The following is a 23,142-nucleotide window of genomic DNA, read 5'->3' as shown; positions in this document are numbered from 1 at the left end:
TTGTAACAAAATCGGAGTAAATCTTAGTCTTCTTAGAACTAGGCTTATAAGTTTATTAATAGAACTGATGATAAAACCTATATGTATGTATATCTCTCCATATGCTCAGTTTGGAGTCGTCTCTCCCTCTGCTGCTGGCTGGCTGCCCCTGCCACAGTTTTTTGTTTACGATTGATTATTTTTAAACAATCTCGTGTTGTGCTTCACTGAGCGTTACAGTATTCTGGGGGCCGGAAAGGGGGAACTCGACTCTTTCGGCTTCTCCCCCAAAAACCCAAAAATAAAAGACTCTTCTCGATGGATATGCTCCTCAGTTGCATTGCGCTCGCGATTACGTGCAACTGTCCCGATCGGTTGCACTATTGGTTTAGTTTTTTTTTAATTTTAAAAATATATATCTCCTAAAGGGAGTATTCAAAAAATGTTTATAATGCTCAATTAAGTGCAACAGTTGTAGTAGCTAGTTATCCCCCGTCGTGTTGTCTTTGTTTTCGAATCGGAACATTTCTGAAATTTTACGTAAAGTTTCCAACATAACCTACAAAATTATCCGTTGTTGAGTGTTTTGTAAATCAAGTTCGAAAATATAATCGTGTCACCAAAATCCCAACGTAAACATCAACAAGAAAATGGATCACGTTCGGGCCGCCTCTAGAATAAATGGGAATATGCCCAACTGACAGGCACAAGTGGTGTCAACAACAAAAGCAAAAGGCGGCCAACAACCATAGGAATATTTGGCCATAAATTATTTGGCCCAAGTGCAGGCCGCCATGAATCTGTACACCATATACGATTGGGTAAGCCCACTAAGCGCCGCATTTCATTAAAGTATTAACCCATTTTGCCCGAAACATTTGTCACTGCGTCTCGGGAACGCTTCCAATACGATCCACAAGATACGGCATACAGCGGCGTATCCAATGGAATCCAATCCACAAGCGGAGTGTGTTCGAGTTTGTTTACAAATGAAATCGAAATTGAATGCGCCTTTGAACTTTCGATTAGATGGCCACAAGGCCCTTTGGGAATAGTTTCAACGAACTACAGTGGAGGTTGCCTAAAAACAATATTTTATAAGTTATAATTTTATAAAAACAATGACCAATTGTGAAGATTTTTTAACGATTTTCAAGTCAACGTTTTCTGAAAACGTACATCAGATTTGATACGAGAAGGCCTTACAACAATTTATAAAATCAAGGCTTTTATTATATTATTTAAAATTGAAAAAAATAGTATAATAATTCGAATAGCCCCAAATAACCTAAATTTGTTTTCTTCCTATCTTAACCCGAACTTATTTTGTTTATTTTAAATATAACTGTATGCCCTTTATGCACTATCACCTGTATAGGAATTTTTGGCCCTTATCAACATTGCTTCATCAACATTCCGGCAACAAATGTTGCCTGCACACCCAGGCAGATAGGAAAACTAATGTCCGATGTATCTGAACCTTAAATACCCTATAATTTTAATAAAGAAATTATAATTTTTTTTTTTAATAATATGCTAGTCTGACTAGGATTTCTGTTTACCATGAACTATGAACTAAAATCAATACAGGGTGGAAACTTAGCATTTTAAAATAGGATGCACTCCTATATGCACTCTTAAGATTATCATTAACACTATACCTATTACATAAGCTGATACCTGCCCTTTGATAAACCTATAATACCCTATAAACCAGGGTATCACAGCAAACCCGCATCGTTTATGTTCCACATATAAATTTTGTTTATAAATAAAAAATGGGAGCGCACGTTCGGTGCACGGAACCGCTTGGAACCGCGCGCGGTTGCAAATTTCTCTGGCTCTCCGCTGGCGCTCTTTTCCATCGCTTTTCTTTTGATTTTCCTCGGATTGAGTGACTGATTTCAATTGAATGCCTCTTCGGTCGTTTTATTTATAAAAGAACTTGCACTGCAGGCGGTCGCGCAGCTCCTCGTTCCGGCTCCCCACTAATTTTTTACAGCTCCCCGAGATAAAAGTGCAGTTCATGTGCCTCTAAAGAGTCTTATTTTTTTTTTCTTAACAAAAATTTACATTTGTGTTGGCAAAATTTGCACAATGTGACACATAATAGGCTAGTAAATATATGGACTGTTTTTTAAGTGACTGTAAATTGCATTTAATTGAGATAACTTCATCGTGGAATTGAATCGAATGTGGAGGAGCGAGTGCATCCATCGAAATGGGGAAATTGCATGTGAGTTTACATAAAGATCTCGGAAATGTGATCTTTGACATCTCGAAGTGGCATTTTAAATAGTTGACACCTTCAGTGTTAATTAAATTTTAGTTTACTTGATAATTAGAGAAAATTCTAGGGGTTGGGGTTCAAAAGTGCTTTTCTACAAAAATTTCTTGAAGCAAGAGCTCAGGTTATTTCTACTGTGTAGGCTTAATATTTAAATAAAATTTACTTTTAAAAAATCATGTAATTTTTACTACGTTGTTCTTTCAATTTCTTCGCATATTTTATTGTCAACTTTTCACCTCGAAAGGCCATTAATCTAATCATTTTAGCCAATATGCGTGCCTTTATTGAAGGTCTTTTAGGGAATATCTGATGGAAAATCAAAAGCGAACAACCTATCACCATTAATTTAGACATTGGGCTAGGTCCTGCGCCCTTTTCATCCTTTCGGCTATCTGGGGAGTGTTGTTGTTTGTTATTAGTTGGCTGGCGAAGTGCAAAAACCTCAGACGACGATCCGCTTCAAATGTGTGTCACACCCAAACAACGGCCCCATCGGCGGTCCCAACTATAGCAACAAATTGAAATTGTTGTTGGATTTTCCTTGTATTTTGGACAAGGAGCTGGAAAAACTTTCGATTTCGCACGCACACTCGAAGAAAAGCCCGTTGCCATGACTATGATGGCTCGACTTGTTATCCCGATATGCGTTCGAGGATATTTTTCTGGGCTGGGACTTCCTGCCTGGCGCCTCCCATTTACATATTCAATGGGACAAGTTCAAGGACGTTCAAATAATCCAACCATGGGGGATTGGAAAACTTTTGAAAAAAATATCTTTTCGCTGAAATACTGAAAACTTTTTCAACCGTTACGACCTGACCCACTTGGGGTAATAACTGGCAGATGTTCATATTATATGATTTTATAGAAATATTTATTAGTTTCTTCTAAAATATTTACTGGGATTAGTATCGGTTATCGTATAGTCTAGAAATGTAAAAGCAATTAGCAGCATCGCCTCGTATTTCAAATGAGTTTTTCATTTCATTTGTGTTTATTGTTTCACCGTCAAATGCATTGCTCTGACACATGCCCATGATTCGAAAGATGCATCGCATCCAATTGGATCTCCAGCTGTGGAAATGTAATTGGAAAATGCCTAAATATTTCCACACCCTTTACGGGAGAACGGATGCATGTGTGGGCCACGTTTCGAACACCTTCAGATGGATATATGGATCACTCAAGTGGACAGAGTCGTGTCTTTCTTAATTAATGTGGGCAAGCCTAAAAATAAATAATTCAGGAAATTCTCTCAGATGCGCAACTCCTCCGCGAAGCGGACTTTATTACCAAACATAAAGATGCCTCAAATGTTTCTAATTATAATTTAAAGGGAAACCCAACAACCAAAGCAGCTGCAATCCATCAAAGTTCTGGACTGTGGGTGGAATTCCTCCATCTCCTAATCTCGAATATATATCGAAGCACTTGAGATGCAGGTCGATTTGGGATTGAAAATCGCTATCTTTCCCCGGCTTTTCGATCGCATCTGTTTACGTAATAAAGTCGCTTGTTAATACCTTTCGGTTTCGCCCAAGTTTAGTGGGCCATCCGCCCAGAAGAATCCTCACAATGCGTCGCGGGCGCTGACTGGCTGACAACTGGGTGACATCATTAAATCGAATCAAAATCTAGAGAATTAATTTATGGCGGCAGACGCGTGTGTGCCTCAAACTCAAGGAACTCAAGTGGCACGATGGCCCGGTGGCACAACAAGTGGGGCACAATACAAAATTCAAAACTTGTTCTTTTGTTTTCATTTGTTTTTTAAACAGAAATTAATGTTTTTTAGGAGAACATTATTCTTATAATGTTCTCCTGAAACATATTATTATTTAATCTTATAATTTCTAGTGGAAATTTTATTTCAAAATCAATATTTCCTTTGTTCTCCCTTTCCAAACTACCATTTTATAAGATATTTTGCCATCCCATAAAGCCCACTATCTCAAAAGTTTATAAAATTCCCGAAAGTAGCATTAATGGCTATTAAAATTCCACTATTTACATTCCAGATCACTTCGCTGCTCCGCCCGCACAGCGCCAGTGTCAGCTTCAAGGCGATCGAAGCGGCGGCAGTCGAAGAGTTGCCAGCAACATCTGCGGCAGCAACATCTGGAGCAGCAACATCTGGAGGCTCAGCAACATCCCGGAGCACGGAAAAGAAATCCGTAGACCAGACCTGTTTCACAGTTGATTTCGTACCGACTCTAGACTTTGAGTTCAAGAAAGCATCGGCGAGTGAGCCAACCTCGGAGCAATTGCAACATGTTGCCAGTGGTGATGATAATGGCCCTGCGGAAGATTACGAGTCCGACTCCGGCGATAACGATTCCACGCACACGTACATAATCTCGAGGAGCAGCTGGACGGCAGCCACTTCGAGCAGTACCCCTTATGCTGTGAGCTCCACAGACACCGCCGAGCTAATCAGAAGACAGAACAACCTCAGTCTTACGGAGGAGGACCAGTCGGTGTCCTCGTTTAGCATAGAACCACCCACCAGTTCCATGACCATAGACATGGCCGAACAACAGACCACAACCACGACGACCACCACAAGCATCGCCGATGTGGTGGCCACCACGGTAACCACAACGACAGCCACCACCACCAGCACCAGTAGCATCGAGGAGGACATTGAGGAGGCCATCGAGATCAGCGAGGTGGAGGAGCAGCTGGAAACTTCCCTGGAATCTCTATCGGGGGCAGCTGCTTTCGCCAGACCGAAGCAGGAAACGAGTGCCAAAAGCGATCCGGATCACCCGGAGGATGAAGACGAGGATGCGGAAGAGTTTCGCATTGATGATGCCCAGCTATCCGGTGGCCAGTTGGCGCAGCACTTCCTTGTGGAGAGCGATGAGAGCTCCGAGCTCCTACCGGCCGGTTCCAAGGCAGAGGTCAGCCTCTTATCCAACGATGATGATGACTTTGACATTAGCTTGCCTTTGGAGCAGAGGAAGCCAGTGCACTCATTGCACGAAGACGAGGAGGAGGAGTCAGTCGAGCAGTCGGAGGATCATAGTTTGAGTAACCAGAGCACCACAGACGATGTCTCCGAATTGGTGGAAGAACCAGGCCAGGGAAGGGACGACAAGACAGAGGCCAGTGAGCACCAGGTTACCCTTTTGGACGATAGCCACGGGACCGAAGAGCAGGATCACTCAATTGAGGAAATAGTGGCCACCAATGAGTCCGTAGAAGTGACCTACGAAGCTGATGAAACGGTAAACACCTCACCGAAAGCAGATTTGGTGACAGATCTGGATGAGGAGCCCGGAGAGCCGTCCAGAGAGGTTATCAGACCCACATCTTCCGCGGAAACCCTGAAGCTACCACCCCTTTTGGAGTCCCGAGTGATGGACAACAAAGCGGCCAAAGCCCTGACCACTCTGCAACTGCAACCAGACCTGATGGAGGCCCTGGAGGTGACCATTCTAGAGGCTAGCGAGGAGTATGAGGATGATGAGGATGACGAGGAGAGCTCCTTGCAACTGATGAAGCTTCGTCTGATGGCCATGAACCAGCAGATGCTGGGAGACAGTGCACCCAAACTGTCGCCCACAGAGGCGGAGCAGACCCAAGTAGCTGGTGGCAGTTTGGAACTTAAGCAGATGGAGCGAGTGCCACTTAATGAGTTCTCCAAGGATGTGCTGGAGGACATCACCGAGGAGAGCGAACGACAGCTCTCCATGAGCACCACCATTGAAGAGGAGCAGGATCCACCTTCGCTGTCCTTGGATGAGTCAAAAACGCTGCTGCAAGCAGGAGCTACTAAGCCTGGAGGCAGCAGTTCCAGTTTGGTCAGCCTGAACATGCTCAGGCAGCTGGAGGCGAAGGTCCAGGAACTGCACACCCAGCTGGAGACCAAGGACAACTGTCTCGCGTCCCTGAACCTTCAATTGGAGGCATCGCGAAGGGAATCCAGTGCGGGTCCAGCATCGGCTAGAGACACCAGCTCCTTGATGACCAACTCCACCGAGTACCGCACGCTGCAGGATGAACTGGGAGGACCAGTAAGTAATCCCTAACTTAATAAAGCTTCATTATCTAATACTTGTGACCATCCACAGACCCTGGACATTTACGTGGAGATGTCCCGCAGAGATGAAATGATTGCCAAGCTTACCGACTCCCTGCAGCAGTCCCTGAACGTCCGAGAAAAGCTGCAAACGGATGCAGATCGTCTGGGTGGAGAAGTACAGAACCTGCGCCGCCAACTCCAAGATGCCATCGAAGCTGTGAAACGCTCGAGTGCCGTTTGGCCCGAGCAGGAATCCAATCCTGGCCAGCGGCTGTCGGAAATCTCAATGGATCTGATTAGCGAAAGCGATGATGACTTGGATCGGCATTTCCTGACCGACAACGAGGAGCGGGGATCACGTAGCTCCAAAGAAAGACAGCTACCCAATGTGCATCCCATCGATGACTTGGGTCTGGAGCACCTGAATCCGGAGTGGACTCCAGCTTTCAGCAAGCAAATCGAGCAGTTCCACAGCTATCTGCTGCCGAATGAACAGCGAATCTTCCTGATGGTTCAACGCAAGTTCGATGACTATTTGAGCCAACAGCTTGCCCTGTGCCGGGACCAGAACGCCCAGGAGCTGAAGATCGCCAGGGACCAGTGGGAGAGTGAGAAACAGACCATCGAACAAACGCAGCAGGTGGCTCATGCCAAGGAGATGGAGGAGTTGCGGAAGTACTTCGAGCACAAGTGCGCCGACCTGGAAAAGCAGTTCTCCGACGATGTCTTCTCGCACAAATCCCAGCACCTGGGCGGTGATAGCTCCTCGGAGTGCTCCGAGGTGGATCAAATGCCAGAGGAGATGGTGGCCCCAGCCGTATCTTCAAAAGAACCATCGCCACGGAAAAGGAAACGGGCTGAGCTGTTGCTGAGTCCCAGTCATCGTCAGATGACTCCATGTGGCTTGGACTCCCTGGGTGAAACCAATCAGGCGGATCAAGCTAGTCGAGATGTGAGTGGGAGTTTTGGATTAATCGAGGCTTATATTAAATTGTATCCATCTCTCTTTTTCTAGAACACCCTGGAAGTTGCTGACTTGAAGATTTTCTACCAGACCCACATCCATGAGCTGAAGAGAGCTCACGAGGATCAGGTGCGCAAACTGAACGATCGCCTCAAGTTCTATGAACGCCGCCAGGGAGATGATGACTACAAGGTTTGTAAACCAGTCCCACATAGTCCTTAAAACGCAGCTTGTCTTTGACTAACTGATCCTAACCGTGCATGTTTATTCTCGTTTCTCGTTCGCCCAACTTTATAACCCAATTAAACGAACTAAACCAATTGTAACTACCTGTCATCGCCACCCAAAATGCAAAACTAACCCAGCCCGAAGCCAGATCGCCCGCTCGTACCTGCCCGGTAGCGGAATCCGCGGATAAATCATCCCCCGGAGGACTCGCCAACACCTCCCTCATCATCATCGACGAGGATGAGTTGAATTTCAATAACGAATCTCAGGTCATACAGCGCATCATCGAGGAGTATGAGCGAAGGCTTCAGGAGCAGTTGGCTCTGGCCCGGCAGGATATCGCCAACGAGCTGGAGCAGCACATACAGGTGAGCGGCAAAGGCGGCAAGGTGCAACAGGGCATGTGGCATGAACTTACAGCACGTTGTGTTTTATGTTGTTAATTATTAAAAATCTTAAAAACTCTATTTTTAATCTAAGAAACAGTGTAAACATTGGTCTGTGATTCACTCTAATGATTAGAGTTTTATCTTAAGGCATCTCTTTAAAAAAAGAAACTAAACTCTTTCGGAGCATAAATTATTTTTAAACGCGGCGCACGCAACTTGCCTAGAAAAAAAATCGTGCAAAATGTTGTCAAGTAGCCAAAAAAGTGAAATTAAAGCAAAAAAAATAAAAGAAAACCAAAATAAAAGACACAGAAGGCAGAGCAACATTAAACATCATGCTGCCACAAAACGTGTGCCAAAAGAACTTTCAACTCACTTTGAATTATGTAGCATTAAATCTGTGTGCTCTTTGATACCTGGGGCTGTGTCTATTTATACCTGGCAGTCAATGATCCCCACGGAACGTTGACAGAAGGCCCAATCCTTTCCAGCAGCAGCCACATCACTCCGCACTACCTTACCAAATATGGTGGCCACGTGTCACACAGTTTGGGGAAGGAAGTGACTATATGGATGGATAAAGACCTCCCCTTCGGTGGCGCTTCTTGGCAGAGACAGTTTAAGTATTTCTTTTGTAGGAACTAAAATAAATCCAACGAAGGTCAGACGACTGGATATTATACGGGGGATACAGTAGATATTGGTATAAGGTCGCGGGTATTTAAGAAATATATTCTAAGTTTATAGTTTTTTGAAGAATTTAAATGAATGAATATAAAGTATTATTGTAGCTTATTTATATTCATTTAGAAGTGCTTTAAATATTAATATTTTACTGTATTATACTCTCTATATAAATAAGTAAACCTCAGAATCATTTGTCTACAATACCCCACCACTGTTCACAAAATATTTACCGCCCCACTTATGCTGTCAAAAAATAGTTTCTTATATGTATCAGATGGGGGCTATCTCTCTGTTTGCCAACAAAATTCGCAGACATTCTGCCCAAGATTCTAGAGACTATACAAACATAGTATAGCCCGCCAAATGTTATTTGAATGAAAACCATGTGCTTGTCCTGTTTGTCAAGGCAGGGCGTTATATTTTATTTACTTCACACCACATTTAATCATGTCATGGAACGAAGATCATAAATTCAGAGCCGGAAGTGTGAAGAGTGGCTCAAGTTGGGGATTGAAAATAATGAAAATAATGGGGTAAAGTGGGGTACGTGTCTTCCTCCCCCAGAGAGAATTGGAGTAAATAAATAGAGAGGAGTTCGCTGGCTGGCTATTTCAAATTAACGCTCATAAATTTGAATTAAATTCAACACGCACAGCAAGAGAGCATGAAAAGAAAGCAGTACACTGCTTGTCTCGCACTACAAGCCGTACAAAGTACTCTCTCGTATAAAATTAGGGTGCCTGCTTCAAAAACATCTCATTCTTTTGCGTTATTTCGATCCGTACGCACGCTTCCGCCTAGATCGGATCATTTATTCAAATATATACAAGAAAAACGTTTTTTTTCAAGAGACCCAAAGAGAACACAACCTCTTCTCTCCTATATGTGCTATAGAATCTATAGATCTTAATGATCTTCAAGTGGTTCTTGTGAAAAGTGAAATAGGCAAATCATTGCCAAAAAGCGGAAAAAAATAAGAGTGTATACAAAACAATCTAATTGAGTTATCATTGTGTCCATTAATTGGAAATTTGTGTGAAATCGCCGCGTCTGGATTCAAATCGTAACGGATTTTTGGAAAAATATAAGCAGGAAACTCCTGATCCAAAAGGAGAACAATTAGAGTAAGCAAACTCAATTTTTGAAGAGTCTTCAGTCAAAATGTCCATCACTCAAATTCGAAAAAACTCCCCCGAAAAACACAGACTAAATAAACAAACAAAGTCTGCACTTTGTCAAAGATTTGTCTTCTTCCAATCGAACTAAAGAAGTCGTTGCCCTTTCTCCCCAAAAAAGAAAGAAATTAAAACCGAAGAATTTCCATTTCCAGGCGCATTTTGTTTCGGTAGGAGTTTATTTTTGTTTCAGGCGCAAAATTTTCGGGCTCTCTTAGTATCTTGGATCTTTATTTTGGTTTATATTTAGTCAACTTTCCGGGCTCTTGAAACGGCTTTAAAAATGAATATTAAGATTTCCTCTAGAGATTTCGATTCTCGGGACTTTTAGACTTAACTTATCTATTTTAATGGCATTAGATTGCCTTTCATATAGAAAAGGAACTGTAGTCACTTGTAAAGTAAGCCAACTGGTCTGGGTTAAGTGAATTTTAATTGAAAAGGCCAAGGACTTGGTAACGCCCCCAAAATTAAGCCATTAGCCAAATCAATTACCGTTCTCCTATAAAATGAATCCCGAAGTAAGAACTTGGATTAATCAAAGTTTAAAAGTGAAATATGGACTACGATCTTGTCCGACCAGTGCGACTCCTGACTGCCATTCTGCGGGTTTTCCGTCTGTGGCCCAAGGATGACGGCTTGTCAGGAGAGGATTGGGCCAACTGGAAGGCATATATGCTGCAAGTGCCCTTTACCCTGCTCTTTGCAGCGGCGATGTGGGTGGAGGTTATCCTAAGCGATGATATCCAGCATACCTCCGATGTGTTGCTCATCTGCTTGACCACCACAGCCCTGGGAGCTAAAATTCTAAATAATTGGAAGCTGTCGCATGTGGCCCAGAGACTCCTCCACGAATGGAGCACCCAGGAGCAGTTCAAGCTTAGAAGCCTCAAGGAGGTGGAAATGTTTCAATTCGAGCATCGTCGGTTCACAAGAGTGGCCATCTCCTACATAATGTGCAGCTTTGGAGTGATTCCATTCATTTGCATTCAGCCCTTGTTCGATATTCCCAACAAGCTGCCGTTCTACATGTGGACACCCTTCGACTGGCACAATCCCGACCTGTTTTGGTATCCCTTCATATACCAAGTCATCACCATACCTGTCATCTGCATATGCAACGTGACGATGGATGCCGTCAACTGGTACTTTATGTTGCATCTCTCCCTGTGCTTCAGGATCTTGGGCGAGAGATTGAGTTCCCTGAGCCACGAGGACAAGAATGTTAGGGAAAAGTTCCTGCAGCTGGTGAGGCTTCATCAGGACCTGAAACGGCAGGCCAGGGACATCGAAACCTATGTGTCGAAGAGCGTTTTTACCCAGATTTTGGTCAGTTCCTTGATAATATGCTTCACCATCTACAGTATTCAGATGGTGAGTGCTTCAAAGGATATTCGGCAGCACCTCCTAACTTTGTGGATCATTTCAGAGTCCTATCAAGCAGGATTTTGGTAGATTTTATGGGATGCTCCAGTACTTGTCCTGCATGGTTATTGAAATACTCATACCCAGTATTTATGGCACTAATGTGACCTATTCAGCTGACAAGTTGCCGAATGCTCTGTATAACTGCGATTGGCCAGACATGAGTCCCCAAATGCGTCGATTCGTTCTCATGTTTATGAGTTATCTAAACAGACCAGTGTCCCTCAGAGCGTGTGGCTTCTTTGCAGTGGGATTGCCGCTCTTCACAAAGGTTCTCAAGATTTAGGGTTTAGAAATCAATGTTTTTTTTTAAAGCTATCCAACATTTCAGACCATGAACCAAGCCTACAGCCTACTGGCCTTGCTGCTCAACATGAAAAAATAAAGAAGAAACCACTCTCAGGTTTCTATTTTGGATTTTAGAGCCTATATCGCAGCTCGTTTGGAGATTTATTGCCGCACAACTCGTTATGCAAAGATCTAAAAATATATATAGTAGCAATGCACCAAGTACACGTATTCCTTCACATATATATATATTGTACTATATGCAGTTCAAGAAATGTACAATTGCAAGTGACGAAAATAAAATTCAAATTTTTTCGCACAAAACGATTTTGAGGGGAAAACTGCGCCGGGAAACTTTGGGAAAAACGTGTGGTTTCCAAATAAACATTCAGAGAACCAGAATATTTACTATACTACAGTGCGTTTTAGGTATATAGGATCAGAGGATTGGTTGCTTTTTCTCTAACATTTCACAAAATTTATATAATTGCTTTTAAAAATGTGTAACTTGCTGTAAGTCTACCTAAAGCATTAAGTATTGTAAATTGTTGAAAACAAAGAATAATCACAATCGCCCGGGATCACGACCCCTCTATATAAAACCCCTAGAAAGAGATAGCTTCAGTGAGAGTGACTGAGATGGGTAGCTGAGAACCGCAGGGCGATAAGAGAGTTGCAATGATAATCCAATAAAATCGTCACTCCTAGGCCTCATACTGTTTTTATTCAATTGTATTTAATGTGGTTGAATCATTATACACACTTGAGTATAAATATATATATATTTAGAGGGTATAGCATGATCCGAAAATAAAACTTCAGTTCCCTTCAGAGTTGGGGTTGATTTTTATTAAGATTTATGTATCTCCGACTTTGCTTCCGTCTTTGGCACCCTCGAGGGAATAACTCAGAAACAAGAATCAAAAAACCCAGAACATCATGTAAATATTTTGAGTTAAAGCCATAAATATTTATGTGAGAAAATGTTCCACAAAAGCTTGAAGCTTTCTCTTACTTTTCAATGCAATATGCAACCGAATGTTGCCACAGATTTTCACACATTGTCCATAAACACAAACTTTAATCGAAATAAACAAATTGCACTTTTTTGTTGTAGAACTTGCTGTCGGAGAACACCGTGGACGATCAGCACTGGCCCAAGGAGCTGATCTTGCTGCGGGAGAAGTTTACGGCCAAGAGTCAACTGGAGATTACTCAGCTGAATATCAAACATGCCGACGAGGTGGGTACATCTAGGGGGATTAATGGAAAATATTGTTTAATAAAAAACTAAAACGGTTTCCTCCAGATGTCGCGCCTGAAACTAGAATACGAGAAGCAGCTGAACCGGAAGAACAAGCGTCACCTCACCTTCGATGCGGCCAGGGACCTGGAGCAGGTGATCTGCGAACGAGATGGCCTCAGGGAACTGTCGAAGAGTTTCCGCTCGGTGCTCTGTCGACTGGCCAAGTGCGTGGCCAACTGCGAGGAGGACCTGAATGCCACGCTGTCGGAGGAGGTGCAGCGCCTGCTGCTCCACAGCCGCAGTCAGGATGGAGGCGACGATCTGGAGGTTACCCTCAGCAGTTCCCTGAACAACACCAGGCAAATGCTCCGAGTGCCGGATGTGCACAGTCTGCTGGAAGTGGTCGAGGATCCCAGTTTGCTGCAGTTCATCGACAGCAAGAGCAACGAAGAGCCCAGCGAGGACTTTGACTTGAACGACTGCCTGGAGAGGTTGAAGTCGGAGGCATCCTACCTCCTGCATTTGTCGGAGGATTTGAATAAGCAGCGTCCCCAAAACAACGAGTCCGTGGAGGAAGAGCAGGAGAAGCAGGAGCATGAGCTGTGTTGCGAGGCAGAGGATGGCCTGAAGACCACAGCTGCCGCAGTGCAGCAATCGGTGCTTGCCAAGTTCCTGCGCACCAATTCCCTGAATGATCAGCAAATGGGAGTGGCCAGTCAGCGCAAGAACAGTAACCCAGAGGCGGGAAAAACCCATAGCTCTCTCCCGCCAGACCTCCAGCAGCATGCCGGCAATGCATCGGAGCTCTCCTTCCAGCTGGTGGAGTTGAAGAATCGGTTAATCAAGTCGGAGACGGATCGCCAGAAACTGCAGCAGCAACTGACCCACACAATCGACCGGAATGCCGAACTGGGGCAGGAACTCCAGGCCCTGAGGGATCAGCTGTCCCAGCTGAATTCCCTTAACCACACGGACTATAACGAGGGCTATGGCCTGGGAACGCTGAAGAGCCTGGACCAATCTTCCGCCAGTTTTGCTGCCCTCCAGGAGCGAGCCCGTCACCTGCTTTCCTCGTCCCCCGTGAAGGAGCAGCCATCCAGGGACCAGGCCAATTCCACTGTGGTGTTGCTCCAAATGATTGAAGACTTTTGCCGCGAGGGAGACAAAGTGGTGGAGTGCGGCAAAAAGGATCGGGAAGATCTGCAATCTCAGGTGAGTTATGGGCACACTTTGGGTTACTTCTTAGATGTTTAACCCCTGCCCCCCCCTGAATAATTTCAAGTGATAAACGCATGACCCGTAAACTTGTTTAAAATCCGAAATAAATTTCGAGTAGTCTGTAAGCCAAGTATAAGAGCCAGGTTTTTATGAACTTACCAACCAACCTCTGAACCAATCCCTCCTACCTGCATACACCCCACAAACATAGATCGATACCGCTGACAAGCAGCTGAAGGATACTCGGCGTTTCCTGGAGGATCAGGCCGCCGAACGCGAACAGGAACGTGACGAGTTCCAGCGCGAAATCGAGCGGCTGAAGGCTCAGTTACGCGACAAGGAGAAGGAGCACAGCTCCTATGCCAATGCCTCCGAGGAGGTGAGTCCTCATACTCCGTTCTCATCCAGGATCGTCTGGATCTTGTTCGGAATCTTGGTTTTGTTTTATGGGCTTTTGGTTTGCCATTCGTTTCTGTTTACATTTTTTGCCTGGGTCTACCAAGTCTCCCTCTGTATTTCTCTATCTTTTGGTTATGTTTCCATAGTCTTAGTGTTTGTTTTAAGTTTATGAAATAGATATTAGTATTTAAGTTACTTTAGCTTGTTTCCTCATCTTTATTAACTATTAATTGCACAAATATTTACTTACAACATCGCATGATGGCACCTGTTGGGCATAAAGTGAATCCCCTCAGGGGGCTGACTCTTCAATGGAGTCAAGGGCGGCATGTATTTTTTTTGTGTATATACCTATAAGTATATCCAAAGCTTTTGTAGCCATGTGCCGACATATTTATAGACCCTCGGATATACGCAGTTGAATGTTTCAATCGGATTCCATTTAGTAAAGATTCTCAAGTTTAAGATCTCCGGGGGTTCTCCGAGAATCTTTTCAATGTCACTTTGGAAAAGTGTTACAAAATGCCTGCGATGAGTTATATGCGTGAATGGAAGATTAATTGCAATATCACTACATTTTTTAAGTGGCTTATAAAGAGGACTATTATTGGTTAAAGATTAATTACTTAAAACTATAAATGTTTTATGTCTTTGGTTTGTGCTTTTGGTTTTAAAATAATTTTGGTTCCCTGTTCTTTAACCTCTTGATGTTCACTAATTTATTTGTAATACCAAACCTAATGTTATATATCTATAAATCTTTGCATGCACCTAACAAAATTCAACCCCAACTGCAATTAAAATCCAAAATTGTTGCACTTGATACCCCTTTTTCCCACTGCGTGTGCACCACTCGAAAAATTAGTCGAATTTAGCGAAGAACCGGCATGTAAGTTTGTCACTATACTGAAATCCGCACCACACTTTCATTCTTTACATCGCACCACAGATTAATAGTTAATTCTTTAAAACCAATGCTAATTAATTAATTAATTCCCTTTAGTATGCCCAACTGGAGGCCCAGTTAAGGGAAGTCAACCATCAGCTGAGCGAATCCAATGCCAAGCGGGACAAATTCGAAGTAGAACTGAAGGCTTCGATAGACAAGATCTTCGTACTGCGAGAGATCATCTCGGAGCTGGAAACCCAGGTCCAGACCAAGGCCCTCAACGAGCAAGTCCTGGCAGAGAAGGCCAAGCAACTGGAGGAGTATGTCAGTCTGCAGATACGAGACAACGATGCCCTCCAGCAGGAAGTTCACAGCCTGAAGACCGACATTGGCGAGGGCTACCAGTCCAGGATCCGCCTGCTGGAGGAGAAGTTGCAGCAAGGAAGGGCCACCGGTGAACAGGGTGCTATTCTGGGGCAAGTGGCCGAAAAGCTGCGAGACATTGAAACCACTCTGGAGCAGAAGACCAAAGTCCTAGAGTCGCTACACAACTCCAACAATGCCTCCAATTCGTGCAGCTTAAGTGTCACGGAGGATGTCTCCCGTCCTGGAAGTAGGCCTGTCACGGCGGACGGATCTCCCTCGCATCGCTCCCTCACGGTAGAAGGCGTCCAGCGGGTAACCGAAAAGCTGGACAAGCACACCCGAGTCGAGGAGGCGGCTATCAAGAGGATTCGTGACCTGGAGATGCAGGTCCAACAAATGCGCGCTGGCTGTGTGGTGAGTATTCCATTGCGGATTGTGTCTATGCTAATTTAAGTTCGAAAGAGTGCGGGTTGGTGGCCTTGCTAAGGAAAAATTGGATTTTAGTTTAAAATCTTTAGTTCCATTTCCACAACAAAAACTAGATACATCTTCAAATTTAATTTTGAAAGCCGATAATGGACAATACCGAATATTTGAAACTTGATAAATTTTTGGTTTTTTTGAGAAAATATGAAGAGGAACTTGGAAATATTGCCCAATCTTCACTGCCCAACTTTACTCATCTTTAGATAACTTGAGTTCGGAAAATATCGTGGGCTATGAAATAGCCATGCTCACCGCTCTGAAGCAAGAAGACCTGAGAAAAGTTTTGGGGCAAGTCCTCCTCGCACTGCAAGACCCCGTGGACGTGGATCAGTATTCTATCATCGCCGACGGGTTGCGCGTCCATTGATCTGACAATACGCTTGATCCGTTGATTCGGCAGACTATAAAACTTATCACTAATTCTTGGACCGGGAATCTGTTCGCCCTGAAAGCTCAGCAAAGAGCTAGAAGAGTTATAGAAATTGGACAATTCCTCTCGCTTGTCAGGATCATCGAAAAGGCCGTAGTACTGATCGATGAAAGAACTGGATATTTCCTCAAAATCGAAAATAGAATCCATGCTATTGATTTGGTTACTGAAAGATAATTCTCGTATTACTAAAAGTTCCAAAAACAAGTAACTTATAAATTTACCAAAAATTCTTTACAATATTTCTACAAAATTATTACAAGCCTGAAATATGATGTTGTTGGTTTTATAGTATGAAATGTTTTGGAAATGTATGGAAATTAACGAAAGACTTTAGGAATGTTGGCTACTTGGTTTTAAATTTATTAATTTTATAAATATTCCAAAAGGGCTGGAAGTTTTCGAACTGGTAGGGTTTGTGTCTGAAACTTACTCACCACAAAGAAAATGGTTCGTGTTTCAGCCTAATATGTTTTGAATTCAACGCTTGGTTCTATATTTAAATTGTTTGTTCTCTCTTCTGATAACTCTTGAAACTGAGCATCAAGAAGAATATTCTCCGACCTGCACTCTATCAAAAAATATCCCTCATTTGCCTTCAGAATGGCACTGTGAACGGTTGAAAGCGGAAGAAATGTCTTCTCATAAATTGACAATGTTTTTAAAAAGTTAAAAGCACAAACATATATGTGAAACCAAAATATATACATATGTATATCTGTGTATAAATATATGTATTTCAATTAAAATTTATCTGATAAGCCCCGAATAATACGCTCAAGATCCAAAAATGTTTCAGTTCCCGAAGATTGTGCCCAATTTTGAGGCAAAGAGAGTGAGTTTTTCGAGGAAAGACTTTAATATCCGATCAAGGCTGTTCTTTTGTGAATGTCAATTGGCTGTGTTTATTTGTTTTGATGAATTCCGAGTTGGTTCAGTGTCATAAATAAATAAAATAATTGAATTGGTTGTGCCACCTAGTTGTCATAATATTTTCGCCCAGGCTTGATTTATGATGCAAATATTGTAGGAATTTGGCACACAGTCTGCCAGTGGCTCCCAGTTCCCTGTTTGTTCCACTTCAAAAATAGCTGCAATATATAGATATGTTTGTTATATTTTCACGCCTATTTCCGTGCCACTTGAATCACTTGGCGCCCGTTTAAAAACTGACACATTTCCATCACACTCCCGGAGTATACCATTTATTGTCGCTTAGAAAAAGTGAAGGCTGAAAACCCAAACAAACTGGAGCTTGTTTACAATATGCATTCGCACTGAACCCCAATCGAAAGACTAATATGCGGTAATGCCTCAATAAATTTCTTTATGCTATGGCACGATGCATCCCGCTGTTCTGACAGGGTGATGGTTTATTTTTCTTTTGGGGGAGAAAAGAAGTGAAAGCAAAAAAAAAGGGGGCTGTTGGCGATTGTTGGGGAAGCTGGATGCAGGCCCGCATAAATAAAACTGCATCACAGCCGAGTAAACAAAAAACAAAAGCAAGACAAGTACAACTTCTGAGATACAGGGAACTGTGAAAGAAATATCTAAAAAAGATAGCGTTTATACTTTTTATGAGGAGGGCTTTAAATACTGATTCATTTTTAGGAGATTGATAAAACTAGTAAGAAGATATTACTCTAGTAGGATGTAATATTAGTCATAATTTAAAACATTTCCTAATTCATCTAAAAAAAGTTCAAATCAATTTCCCTAGATTAAATAAGTGAGTTTATTTTTTATGTAACCGAACTCTTCTGGCATACACAGCCAATCTAATTGAAGTTGGAAAGGGTTAAATGCAGATGAAGTCAATGGTCAAATGGTCGGCCATTGACTGCTAAACAGACAGCTCCCACACATGGTTCTTAAATGGAAAATTGAAACAGACATCCAGAACTAACCACTTGACCACTTGAAATAAAACTCTGTACAGAGAAAAAAAGGCTTTAGTGTTTGGAAAAAGAATATAAAAATAAAAAAAAACTATTAAAGTACCAACTAGTGTATACTTTCTCTTAAGGGTTTAACTAAAATATTACTTTTATTATTTTGTAGGAACTCCAACATGAAAGGGATTCGCTGCAGGGTCGCATGGACGAGCAGACCCAAAGAATATCAACGCTGCAGAACCGCCTGGAGGAGCAGCGCCAACGGGCAGAGCAATTGCACCGTGCTGGCACCTCTGACCTCAATACCCGGGTCCATGAACTCCAGGGCGAAGTCCAGAATCTAAGCGAGCAGTTGGCCGCAAGGGACAAGCAAATGGCTACCGTGCGGCAGCAACTGCAACGCAGCAAGGATGAGATCATGCGCCTGGAGGCGGAGCTCACAGTGCGCACCCAACCAGATCGCAGTCTGGTGGAGAAACTGGAGGCGGAAGTGCAGCAGAAAGGTACTGAAATCGGTAAACTGAAGGAGAAGATACGCACCGAGATGATCAACCGACTGGCATTGCCCGATCTTATGGAAACCATGCTGGCAGACAAGAACGATGAGATCGATCACCTGCGCGAGCAACTGGAAGCCAAGGAGAAGGAGCTCCAGGCTGTTCATCAAGATGGAAGTCTGCGTTCCACACCAGTAGCGGGACTAGGAGCTGGAGATGCGGGAGGCAAGCAGGACTCGGGTGGCAAGTCGAGTGCCCGCACACTGAGCGACATTGGATCGATTTCAGAGTATCCAGAACCGGATGTGGACAGGAGAGCAGCGATGCTGAGTCTGAATGCTCCTGGCCTTCACATCAGCGAAGGGGCGGGTGGCTTCCTGCATCACACAATGGTGAGTCTTTATAGAGGGTTGCTAGCCTAAAACCATAACTTAAAATCCCTATTATCCCTGCAGGAAACATCCAAGGAAGCGGTTGCCAACTTAACACACAAGCGCACCGACGATTTAAGTGGCTTTGTGGCTCCTTATCCCGTGAACACTTTTGAGCATCCGCACTACTTCCAGGCCCTGGGTGTTACAGCCCAGAGTAGTGATGGCCTCACACCAGGTCTAGTGCCACGCCAAATCAACTTCTCCAATCTCACGGCAGAGGATTCCAAGCTAAAGACCCCAAGTCTCTTGATACAAACCCCAGAAATGCCCAAACCCACAACGCCATCGGAAGTCCAACAATTGCGCCAAAAGCTAACCATTTTGGAGAAGGAGAAGCAGCGTCAGCAATCCGAAATGGAAACAAAGCTACAGGATTTGCAAAAGCAACTCCAGCAGGAGCAGGAGCAACTGGGTCGCCAGGCCCAAAGCCTGCGCAGCCACCAGGAAAGTGAGCAGAAGTACAGACTCCGGATTGAATCTCTAGAGTCCAAGATTCTCGAGGCAGCCGCCCAGGAGGCCGCCGAGCGCGAGAATCTCCGCCGAGAACTCAACTGTGTCAGTGCTGCGCATGAGCAGTGCGAGGATGCGGCTGCTGCCCGTAAGAGGGAGCTGGAAGTCCTCAATGGGGAAGTGAAACTCAAGGCTGATCAACTGCAGGCTTCTCAACGTCGCTGCACTGAGCTGGAACTCCAAGTTCAAAGCCTAGAAAGGGATCTGGAACGTCTCAAAAACAGCGACAATAGCTCGAAGCAGTATTCCGTGGACGAAATCGCCCAGCAGGTGGAAAAGGAACTAAACTACTCCGCCCAGTTGGATTCCAATATTCTAAAGGCCATTGAAAGCGAGGAGGAGAACAATCTGGACAAGAAGCTGCTGCAGAAAGAGGTTCAAACGGAGGAGGAACATCTGCCGGGCACTGGCAACGGCACCGACGATGAGAACTTCACCGGCGAGCGGGAGCTGCTAAACCAACTGGAAGCCCTGAAGGCTCAACTGGCCGTGGAGAGGGAGCAATGTGAGGCCTTGAGCAAGGAGTTGCTGGGCGAGAAGCAGCACTCTCAGGAAATCCAAGAGCAGGATGTAGTGATCATCGAGGCCATGAGAAAGCGACTGGAAACCGCTCTGGATGAGGAGGACGAGCTGCACAAGCAGTTGGATCAGGAACGAGAACGTTGCGAGAGACTGCAGACTCAGTTAACTTCCCTGCAGCGAGCTGAGAGTCGCCGGAATAGTTCTCTGCTCCTCAAATCCCCCAATGATTCCCCTCGCAAGTCCCCAAGAGCCGACTTTGAAACGGAACTTGGAGATCGCCTGCGCAGTGAAATCAAGCTACTGGCGGCCCAAAACGAGAGGGAAAGGGAGCGCTATGCGGATGCCCAGAGAAACAACGAGCGGGAACGCCAGCGGTTCGAAAAAGAGCTCCAAGAACGGGTGGCCTACTGCGAGCGACTAAAACAGGAGATGGAAAAGCTATCTCGGGACAAGGAATCAGCTGAACTCGAACTGGAACACTTCAATGAGCGCCTGACCCTGCAAGCCACTGAGATCGAGAGCCTGGAGGCCAGACTGGTTACCCTCCAAGAGGCGGAAACGCGAAGAGCCAACACTCGCACCCGCCAGCACCAGGAAACTGTGAAGCTCCAGGCCGAGATCCATGAACTGAAATCAAAACTCCTGGCCGCCGAAGCAGCTCGGGACTGCCTGGATCAAAAGGTCACCCAGTTGCGATTCGATGTGAGTCGTTCCAGTCAAAGGGAAGCCAAGCTGGCCGAGGCTCTGGCCCAGGCCAATGATCGTCTCGCTCATAGCACGGATGACAATGTGCCGGCACAGTTTCTCCAAAAGATGCAAGAGATCAATGCCCTGGTGGCGGAGAATACCCAGGAGAACAGGCAGATGGCCGAGACAGTCCAGTTCCTGGTGGGTGAGAGGATTGCGCTGCAAAAGAAATGCGAGGAACTGGGTGGATCTGGCAATACCAATGTGGCAGAGCTGGAGGAGCGCTGCCGGCAGCTAATCGGTCGCTACCTGCGAGTGGAGTCCCATCGCAAGGCATTGGTCTACCAGAAGCGGTATTTGAAACTAACCCTGGAAGGCTACCAGGCCAGTGAGCAGCTGGCTCTGCAAAATCTCCGAGGAGGACCACCGCCTGTACAGCGAAATATTAAAAAGAAGTTCAAGTAAGACGTTATTACTTTTTAATTATAACTTTTGTTAATAATTTTATTTAACCAATAGGACTGTAGCCCTGGCCATCATTGCCATTCAGCGCATCAAGTACATTGGACGCATTTGGCATACTGGAAAGCGAATTGTTAGCAAGTCGGTCTTCACCATAACCCAGCAGAGGTGAGATATCCTCGGAGTTTTAAACCAACATGCCTGCTGTACATAGAAAGCCTTGTCATAACCCTCATTTCTGTCATTTTCTTGTCCCCCGAAGCTCTAAGACGCCACTAGTGACGGTCAATATGAAAGTAAAACTAAGCAAGGGCGAAATAGCCAAGAAATAGTGGCCCCAAGGTCTGACCTCCCAACTGAAAGCACCTTTTTTTTTAGTTCACCTCTATTAGAATTTATACATTTTAGCCTAGAACTTGGCCCAGTCACCAGAGTAGTTTGATTAGTTTTTAAACTTTTGCTGAAAGACATGCAAACTGGTGGGGGTTTGTGGAATTAAATCTCATGGTGGATGGTTTAATCTTTAATTTTATTATTTTAATTAATTATATGTATCTGAAAGATAAGAGATTCAAATCGGTTTGCATGTCTTAGCTTATAACTCACCTAAAATTGGTTTCCAATCACCCATTAACCTTAGAATTCAGCCTTTGATGAATGGAAAACTAATTAAAGATTTTGTTGTAGAAACGGTCCTGGACTCAATGTGAATGTGGCACCGCCCCCCTCTCCACTGCCAGTGCCCAACTCGAATCTACCCACCAATAGCAACAATAGCAACAACAGCAACCTGACGGGTCGACTTAATTATGCGCCCGTATCGCCAACAATGATTAATTATGGGAACTTGCAACCGATTGTGATGCCTTCGGATTTTGCCCTCCAAGCGCCAACAACATCGTTGCACACCACCTTCACCTCCACCAGCAACCACAATAATAATAATAATAATAACAATAGTAATGAAAACAGTTTGCCATCATTGGCCAGGTTGGATTGGCCAACAATGCAAAAGCCCAAAAGAGCACATGCGCGCCATCATTGACAGGATGCTCCTAAGATAGGCCTTAATTTTAAGTTGAGCCATATCGAAGACACTTTCTATAGCATGCGAGATCCATTTTAGTGTTAATTACCTGTACCATTTCTCCCATCCATCTAGTTTTAAGCTGTTGTATACCTATTTTAAGTGAAAACGCATCCACACCAAACTCTAGGCATGTAATCGTCTGTAAGTGTTATTTGTATTTACCGCCCAAGTGTAGCCATAAGCATAAACCTAATCCATATCCCAGTATTTTTGATTGGTTCGACTGACTAGAGTCACTTACAATTAGTTTTATTTCTTAATTGATTTGCGTTTGACTGTATAAGTTTCCTAATAAGTTGATTAAACCAAAACATTGATTTGAACAAGCTATTCTTTGATTTATCCTTATCATCCTTGGTGTTATTCTGTACATACATAAATGGAATGTGCCTTATAGGTGAGGACTCACTGGACAATTCAGAATTCAATTCATCAATCGAAATGTGTATAAATAAATATAAAAGTTAATGAGGAAAAAATAAACACGTTGCGTATACTTGATTTTGATACTATCAGACCTAAAAATAATACAAATTAGAGAGCAATAAGGACTCGAACA

The 23,142-nt window shown here is 43.9% G+C and overlaps 3 protein-coding genes across 14 annotated transcripts; 2 read left to right on the top strand and 1 right to left on the bottom strand.

Annotated features, from left to right (window-relative positions):
• The first annotated feature begins 316 nt into the window (after positions 1 to 316).
• Positions 317 to 23,066, top strand: Plp (Pericentrin-like protein). Of its 11 annotated transcripts, none has more exons than XM_043209608.2 (14): positions 317 to 800; positions 4,288 to 6,288; positions 6,346 to 7,248; positions 7,312 to 7,452; positions 7,626 to 7,856; positions 12,570 to 12,695; positions 12,762 to 13,910; positions 14,128 to 14,295; positions 15,181 to 15,204; positions 15,319 to 15,984; positions 18,548 to 19,270; positions 19,334 to 21,492; positions 21,551 to 21,661; positions 22,181 to 23,066. In XM_043209608.2, exons 1-14 carry the CDS (start codon positions 774 to 776, stop codon positions 22,536 to 22,538), a joined length of 8,787 nt encoding a protein of 2,928 aa, XP_043065543.2. In that variant the 5' UTR covers positions 317 to 773; the 3' UTR covers positions 22,539 to 23,066. The 11 variants fall into 11 exon arrangements, with proteins under 11 accessions (XP_043065543.2, XP_070136626.1, XP_043065541.2 ...); XM_070280523.1 differs by lacking the exon at positions 317 to 800 and adding an exon at positions 2,067 to 2,215; XM_070280525.1 differs by lacking the exon at positions 14,128 to 14,295.
• Or71a (Odorant receptor 71a) lies at positions 10,298 to 11,549 on the top strand. Of its 2 annotated transcripts, none has more exons than XM_043209610.1 (3): positions 10,298 to 11,068; positions 11,169 to 11,435; positions 11,496 to 11,549. In XM_043209610.1, exons 1-3 carry the CDS (start codon positions 10,298 to 10,300, stop codon positions 11,547 to 11,549), a joined length of 1,092 nt encoding a protein of 363 aa, XP_043065545.1. The 2 variants fall into 2 exon arrangements, with proteins under 2 accessions (XP_043065545.1, XP_017107458.2); XM_017251969.2 differs by having other exon boundaries at positions 10,298 to 11,113.
• Positions 16,114 to 16,862, bottom strand: LOC108132628 (probable nuclear transport factor 2). Its single transcript, XM_017252091.3, has 2 exons — positions 16,711 to 16,862; positions 16,114 to 16,652 (listed from the first exon to the last, which is right to left on the bottom strand). The coding sequence occupies exon 2, from the start codon at positions 16,634 to 16,636 to the stop codon at positions 16,256 to 16,258; it is 381 nt and encodes a 126-aa protein (XP_017107580.1). The 5' UTR covers positions 16,637 to 16,652; positions 16,711 to 16,862; the 3' UTR covers positions 16,114 to 16,255.
• Positions 23,067 to 23,142: the final 76 nt, after the last annotated feature.

The sequence above is a fragment of the Drosophila bipectinata genome, chromosome 3L (genome assembly GCF_030179905.1).
Source record: "Drosophila bipectinata strain 14024-0381.07 chromosome 3L, DbipHiC1v2, whole genome shotgun sequence".
NCBI lineage: Eukaryota > Metazoa > Arthropoda > Insecta > Diptera > Drosophilidae > Drosophila > Drosophila bipectinata.
Note: the sequence above shows the minus strand (reverse complement) of the source record. Positions and strands in the feature narration are given on the sequence as shown.

Excerpts from the sequence above, each read along its gene's own strand:
- Plp (XM_043209608.2), top strand. The coding sequence starts at position 774 with ATGAATCTGTACACCATATACGATTGG. Across the intron at positions 7,453-7,625 it reads AGGGAGATGATGACTACAAG|CCCGAAGCCAGATCGCCCGC; the intron begins GTTTGTAAACCA and ends AAACTAACCCAG. Across the intron at positions 21,662-22,180 it reads TTCACCATAACCCAGCAGAG|AAACGGTCCTGGACTCAATG; the intron begins GTGAGATATCCT and ends ATTTTGTTGTAG.
- LOC108132628 (XM_017252091.3), bottom strand. The coding sequence starts at position 16,636 with ATGGATTCTATTTTCGATTTTGAGGAAATATCCAGTTCTTTCATCGAT.
- Or71a (XM_017251969.2), top strand. The coding sequence starts at position 10,298 with ATGGACTACGATCTTGTCCGACCAGTGCGACTCCTGACTGCCATTCTG. Across the intron at positions 11,114-11,168 it reads CCATCTACAGTATTCAGATG|AGTCCTATCAAGCAGGATTT; the intron begins GTGAGTGCTTCA and ends GGATCATTTCAG. Across the intron at positions 11,436-11,495 it reads GATTGCCGCTCTTCACAAAG|ACCATGAACCAAGCCTACAG; the intron begins GTTCTCAAGATT and ends CCAACATTTCAG.